The following is a 7,619-nucleotide window of genomic DNA, read 5'->3' on the forward strand; positions in this document are numbered from 1 at the left end:
TCTCTCATCGATGTTTCCAACTCTCTATCCCTCTCCCTTCCTCTCTGTAAAAAATCAATAAAATATATTAAAAAAAGAAGCAACAAAGGAATGCACACCTAAGTGGAACAACACATCCATGTCTGTCTGTCTGTCTCTTATGATCTTTTGTGGAAGAAAAGTGGGAAGAATGACTAAGTAACAGCCCAACTCCACAGAGGGAGTTAGGCAACTATTTCCCATTTTAGCTCAGAAAAGGTCAGAGAGATTAGAGCATGGAGAATTGAGGATAGTCATAAAAAATGCACTTCCAGTGGTACCAGGAAGGCTCAGCGCAGTGCACTGAGTGGAAACACAGTTCCATTGTACTGGGGAGATGTCCTGATTGTATTCTGTTCAAAGGCACAGGGTTAGATCATATAATCCCCAAATCCACCCCAGGGCCAGAAATCCGTCTCCTGCTGGGGAGGGGTTTCCTTCCCCCTTCCCTCTCTTATCCCCTCATCTTACAGCATAAGCTGTGTTATGAATGGCTCACTTTACATGACATCATTGAAGTGACAGGATATCGAGGAAAAGAATGCACTTCACCCACGGACTTTGCATCCTGGGGAGGGTTCCTCAGCCTTGACCTCTTATAACAGGCACCTCCCACCCGGGATGAGGGCTGACTTGGGATAGGGCGAGCCCTTGAACTTTTACCGAAAAAACAGAGGGTAAAGGAGGAGAAAAAAAGAACATGTGCTCACCACTGGGGAGAGTAGTAGATGCTGGGGTGGGAGCGGGGGAGTGAGTCGTTCGATTCTGCTTTGGGTTAGTTGCCGGGCTGCTTTAAAGTGCCAGGCCTGGCTTATGTACAAGTTCAATCTTGGCCTCCAGCAGGCCGGCTGCAGGGGAGACTTCTTGTTGCAATTACCCTCCGTGCACAACCAAGTCATAAAACCCAGGATGTTTCTCATGCAAAATGCGCCCCCACAGCCAGCCAGCTTTAGAAATCGGTGTTCCTGTCAACGGCTGTTGCCAGCGGAGTGAACGATTGGCTTTGAGGCAGAAAGCTCCCCCGGAGTGCGCGCCCATGAGCACCCCCCGCCAGACTCCTCGATGTCCAACGCGGACACTGTGCCCGGGCAGCATGGGGGTGCCGGGGTAGCGTGGGGGCAGCATTTCCAAGGAGAGAAACCAAATAGGGCTAAAATCAAGGAGAGAGAATTCTCAGGAAACTGACTTGGCAGGGCCTTCATATGCAAATATCACATTACAAACTCCTGAGATAGCGCTGGTCCCCGCTGGCCCTCCCCAATGAAGGTCTCAGTGAGACCCGCCTGAGCAGTCCCGGCCTCCTTCGCTTTTCTCCATAGCGTTTACTAGGGGGCATTATACACTACGTCTGTCTTATTTATGTATTATTTGTCTCTCTCCACCCGAATATTCACGAGGTCTGGAAATGAGGATGTTTTTGTCTGTTTCGTTCCCCACAGTAAGCCAGCGCTTGGCATACGGTGAGTGCAAAGTATTTGCTGAGTCCGGCACAGACCGAATATACAGCCACGGGTCGGGCTGAGATCTCTGAGACCGAGTGTAGAAACAAGGAGACGCTGGGCCCTGCAGAAGTTGGGGAGATGAGAAGAGCCAGCGAGAAAGGCAAAACCAAGGGAACGTGCTGGCCTGGAAACCAAGGAAGTCAAGAGGCCGTGGGAATGACCTTCCACTAGTTACCAGGCTTTTCTTGAGAAAAAACCATCTGGAGTTGGCGCAGGAGCAGGTAGCCTTGCATATTCCACATAAGCTTGAGCTTCAACCTGCACTTAGGTTTTATGAACCAATGCGTCATGCTCTGAGAAGCTTTATGGATGCTGTGGACCTTGCCTGCAGAAAAATGCATCCAGGCAATTGTCAAGACTGCAGACAGTTGCTGGGGTTTCCCGAGCCAGTGACGTCTACCGGGAAGTCAGGCCCACACCCAACCCCGACCTCTCCCCAGAGAGGTCTTCTGATGGCGTGAACCACGCTGTCTCAATGTAAACATTTGGGTGTTGCAGGTCTCCTGGCTTCTCCAGGTGTTTCCAAAGGTTAGAATGAGTGAACCTCCTGGGCCCTCGGGAGGAACACAGTACGGGAATGATCGGTTCTGAAAGCAACAGTGAAACGAAGGAGAACTCACCACCACCTCCTGGACGTGAAACATCTCTGCGCCTCCAGGTGACAGTCGATTAGGGAGAGAGATGCTGACGGATGCCCCGGGAAGGGTGCTTGGCCCGGTGTTATAGACCTGTGGGTGTGAGACGCACACAGCACGTTTTAATGGAAGCAAGGATCTTCATTTCATGCCATGCAATATAGACCCGGAAATGATTTGAAGGGATACACAGAGGTTCTAAGGTTTGGGATCTAGAAATATCAAATGATGGGAGATTTCAATGTCCTTGTCTTCTTCCTGCTAAAAAGTATTTCTTTTTATAGATCTAGACCAGTGGTTCTCAACCTTCCTAATGCTGCGACCCTTTAAAATACAGTTCCTCATGTTGTGGTGACCCCCAATTTCATTGTTACAAATTGAACATAATTAAAGCATAGTGATTAATCACAAAGACAATATGTAATTATATATGTGTTTTCCGATGGTCTTAGGCGACCCCTGTGAAAGGGTATTTCGACCCCCAAAGGGGTCGCGACCCACAGGTTGAGAACCGCTGATAGATATTTACTCAAAAACTACAGAATTCAGACATAATCTAGTTCAGTGATTCTCAAACTTTAGCATATATCAGAGTAACCGGAAGGGCTTGTTAAAACATAGATTGAGGGGAGGGTCATGCCCAGAGTCTCTGACATAGCAGGTTTGGGGTGTGTGTGTGTGTGTGTGTGTGTGTGTGTTTGGGCTAAATGATTTGCATTTCCCAACAGGCTTCCCAGCAACCCATACTTTTGAGAACCACGGAATCTGGCCAAACCCCTTTTTGTTTTTACAGTTTTGAGATAACTGAGACCCTCAAAGACAAAGTAGGTTGTCCTAAAAACCAAATGATCTCACCTACAGAAAAGGGCTTTTTACTACACTCCCAGCTGACTTGGTTTCTCCATAACTTGCAGGTCATCACTTGCTAATATTGTTCGATGACATCTGTGCGCCTCTTGCCTGTCCCAGCATTTGGTCCTGTAAAACGTTAGCCCTCTCATCCCCACCCCACCTCCCGTCCTTCCTATATTCTGTCTCCAGCGGCCCATCATCTCCTGAGGAATGGGAGAAAAGGCGGTGGCCACAGAGAGACCGATAAGAGAAAGGAGATGGAGCAAAGGATGAACACCAGACTCAAGGAGAAAATGGAATATGAAGGAGAAGAAAAAAAAAAGATGGGTAGATGTGTAGAGGCAGAAAGTCGATTAGTGGTGGCCTAGGGTTGGGGGGTGTAGGGGAGATGGGGAGTGTGGTGGGCAGCAGACTGCCCACCCAACCCACCAAAGACATCCATGTCCTAATGTGTGAAATAAAGAGCTTAACTTGGATTACCCAGGCGGGTGCAGTGTAATCATATGGGTCCTTATATAGGGAAGAAGGCAACAGCGTCAGAATCAGGGAGATGTGTTGTGAGAAGGGCTTGTTAACGTAAAGAAACAATCAAACCTGTAAAGAACTTTTACGAGTTTCTTTGAGCCAAACTGTCAATTATTGCCGGGAAGCAGAATCTCAACATACTGGGAATAACGCTCCGGAGGATGGCGGGTTTTTTACTTTGTTTTAAACATTACAGTCAAAAGAGAAGACGTCAGTGAGTTACATGGACTCCATTGGTGATAGATTAGGGAGGCGGGAGAAAGCAAAGCGGGGAAACCTCTGGGATTGGATAAAAAGTAAAATGACAGACACACACTTCTTTTACTTAGGTGGGTGCTGGATAGTTCACAGTCAACCATGAACTCAGTAACAATGAGGAGATCTGTGGTCTCCGCAGAGCGGTGCCTGTGCTCTGAGGGGTCCAGAAAAAGGAAAATTACTTTGACTTTCCAATGATATGTCATCGTAGATGCAAAAAGACCACAGACAGGCTCAGTTAAGGTAAAGATTGACCTTTGTCAGGGAAGATACCGGCCTAGGACATGACTACCCACCACAAACTGCTTTTAGTTAAAGTTTTCATTTCAGACCATCCTTTGTGGTTAGTTTACGTCTCTGAGTTTGCAAGACCGCCATGCAGGCCTCCCCTGAGCTAGGCAGGTGAGCATTCGGCCCCTTTTCGTCCACAGAGTGAACCAGCCGTCGCTGGCTTGGAAGATGAGGGGGACCCCGAGCCAGAGAATGTGGCCGCCTCTAGAAGCTGGAAGAGGCAGGAAAACAGATTCTCCCTGGAGCCTCCAGAAAGGCACGCGGCCCTGCTGACACCGAGATTTCAGCCGGCGAGAGCCATTTGGACTTCTGGGCGGCAGCTCGCTAAGATGAATGTGTGTTGTTTTAGGCTTCTCTGTTTGAGGCAATTAGTTACAGCAGCAACAGGAAACTAATAGAGGGATAAGGAGATTCTTTTTGGGGGGGGTGATGACATGTTCTAAAATTAGATTAGGGTGATCGCTGCCCAGTTCTGCAAATGTACGAAAAACCACTGAATTGTACACTTTAAAAGGGTGAACGTGAAGGTATGTGAATGACATCTCAATAAGATGTTATTATTATTATTATTTATTTTTTTAAAAGATGGGTTAGGAGCAAGAGAAAGGAAGAAGTGAAAGGCTACTCCACCGCCTGGGGGCCAGAGAGAGAATTCAGGGGCTCCAGGCGCCTCTGAAGTTGAGGTCAGAGGGCAGCGCCAGGAGATGGCACACACGACAGAACGTATCAGGGTCCGGCTCCAGCCAGCTCCTCCCTAAAAAACCGTGTCTTCATTTTTTTTTTGCAATAGTTGGTTCTACTTCAAAGAACAGACAACAAAATAAAAATGATAGAGCAGATGAGCTGTCATTGCCAACTCTTGATTCAAAAGGAACAAAATTCACCAAGAACAACAGCCCTAAGACACAAGAAAAGGAAGGGGAATATCCAGCCACAACTGAAATAACTGATCTGAAGTGAAACATGAGACACAGAACGGAGAGGAAACCCACTGGCCTGTCTGGGAGATCCCAGATAGAGGCGAGTGGGGGGAGGAAAGAAGTGGATTTGATTGGCGTCACTTCACCATCCGGGCCACAGCCACGGGAGAGCTTGCATTGCCACATCCATTCATTTTTAACAAATTTTCACATTTCATTCTCTGCAAATGCTCTGTGCAGCATCTGCATTATTTTCCATAATTTTTCAGGTAAGGGAATCAATCGACTCTTGATTTAAAAACAAACACACACACACACACACACACACACACACACACACACACACACAGAAAAAAAGCCTATCATTGGTCAACAAATTATCTGTCTCTGTTAAGAAATCCCTGGTGAAATGTAGGATCCAGTCCTAAGACTAGAATGCCTACTTTTCTTCCATCTGCCTTTGCAGTGGAGTCTTTAATCAATTACGTAGCTTATTGAACAATAGCTTTTAAAAGGCACGGCAACATCTCTTTATCTAAAAAGTCTTAAAAAAAAAAGTCTGGTGTTCTCCTGCAGGAGCGATGTCGCCGGAATAAGGAAAGAGAAGCGATTTGTCCACACTCCTGACCCCATCCTCCCGTTATTTCCCCCTCTTGGTCATCAGCGCCATCAATGTGGCCGGTGGCCTTCCTGCAGATGGTCACAATAATGACAATTACACCGGAAAATGGGCCGTGAGAGAATGCTCAAGGAAACTGTCGGCTTTGCTAACACAAGAGAACCTCCCGATCAATGACACACGCACCCCCCTCTTACAGTCCCCGCCAGCTCCCTTAATCCTCACGGAATGGCCTATTCTTCCTCCGGCAACTGGGAATCGAGAGGTTTATCTAAGGGCATGTCCATCACTCCTCCAGGGGCCCGGTTCTCTAGCTCGTCTCCTAAGTCAGGTCGGATGTCTAGAAATACGAAACCTTAAGCTCCCTGTAAGAATGCCTTCAGAGAAACATGACTCAACCACATGCCCGCAGATTTTTTTTTTAAGAGGATGATAACATTTTTGTGTCTTTTGTGCAACTGCTATTCCTTATTGCTTTCTCCTCTACCTTCCATGGCATGTGCCATGCGAACCCTTTTACATTTTTATTTTTCGTTAATCTTCACCCGAGGATATTTTTCCATTGATTTTTAAGGAGAGTGGAAGAGAGAGGGAAAGACAGAGAGAAACATCGATGTGAGAGAGACACATCGATCGGTTGCCTCCTGCATGAGCCCTGACTAGGGCCCGGGCCTGGGACGAGACTACAACCAAGGTACATGCCCTTGACTGGAATCGAACCCGAGACCTTTTGGTCTGCAGGCCGATGCTCTATCCACTGAGCCAAACCGGCCAGGGCGTGAACCCTTTTAAATAATTTTCTTGACTGTGTCTTTTGTTGCAGGACACCTAAGAACTTTAAGAGTAGGTAAGTAATTAAAATGAAAGTGACTTAAGGAAAATGAAATAACTCCCTCTGGCCTTTATCTGTTTGTTTTTTTTTCCCCTGTCCAATTACAAAAACCAATGGAGAAAAATAAATGAATTCTGAGCAGCAAGTCGGAAAGAGAGGTCCTATTCACAGCAATTGCTCTAACGTCTCAGAAGCAGGTCTGACCCCACCCCCCACCCCCTACAGATCAGGCCTGGGGAGCGACAGCTGGGCCTGGCCAGCCCGGAGGCACACCCTCTCCGAGCTGGGGCCATGTGCTGTCCATCCTGGCTGCTGAGGTCTCTCGTCTTGGAGAACATTTTGGGGAGAGGAAGACCATCATTTGTGAGCCCCCACAAATGTTTTACTGCCTCGTTCTCTGGACCCTCACCCCGTCACTATTTGTCATCCCCTTGGTCCATCTATGAGTAGCCACGGGTAAATAAAATAAAATTTATTTGACTACAGGAATGAGTGCCAGACCAGGAAACTACCTTCTCCATGGGAAAGGACATAGAGGAGGCAGGGGACAGCTCTGGGCCAAGTGGGGTGTCTGCTCAATGCCCGGCCTGTCCTGACCTTGGCCCCGCCTCTCCCACCTCTGGGCCCTGCAGCCTGGCGTACGTGTCCCTGTGTTCGTCAATGGGGGAGAACGGACTGGATGATGCTGGGGCCCCTCTGGCTTTGTAGTCAGAGTCTCACGTGGAACAGGGCTGGCCTGAGGACCAGTGCCTTAGAGCAGGTGGGCACACTGTGGCCTGCAGGCCTGCCACCTGTCTCCATACAGCCCGAGAGCTAAGAATGGTTTTACATTTTTAAATGACCGGGGGGAGGGGGAGTATAAAAAAAAGAGTAACATTTTATGACACATGAAAATGACGACGTAAAATTCCAATTTCAGTGTCCATCTCCACAGTTTTGTGTCTGCGTCGCCCGAGGCTGCTTTTGCGCTACAGGGAGTTGAATAGTTGCCCCCAGAGACGGCATGGCCTGCCCAGCCTAACATACTCACTCTCTGGCCCTTTTCAGAAAGTCTGCCCACCCCTGGCTTAGAGAAGGAACGCTGTCCCTTGGATGTCAGTCCACAGCGAGTGGACCCTGAGAACCCAGGAGGAAGGGACGTGCCAAGTCCTCAAGGCTGCCCTACCC

The 7,619-nt window shown here is 48.2% G+C and overlaps 1 protein-coding gene across 1 annotated transcript in view; it reads right to left on the reverse strand.

The window, feature by feature from the left end:
• Positions 1-7,619, reverse strand: part of ITGA9 (integrin subunit alpha 9) — a 250,599-nt gene that overhangs the window by 46,104 nt on the left and 196,876 nt on the right. The window contains exon 23 of the mRNA XM_023764184.1: positions 2,141-2,248. Within this exon, the coding sequence (XP_023619952.1) occupies positions 2,141-2,248 (108 nt within the window). The remainder of the gene's footprint in view (positions 1-2,140; positions 2,249-7,619) is intronic.

The sequence above is a fragment of the Myotis lucifugus genome, unplaced genomic scaffold, assembly GCF_000147115.1.
Source record: "Myotis lucifugus unplaced genomic scaffold, Myoluc2.0 scaffold_319, whole genome shotgun sequence".
In the NCBI taxonomy this organism is placed as follows: Eukaryota; Metazoa; Chordata; class Mammalia; order Chiroptera; family Vespertilionidae; genus Myotis; species Myotis lucifugus.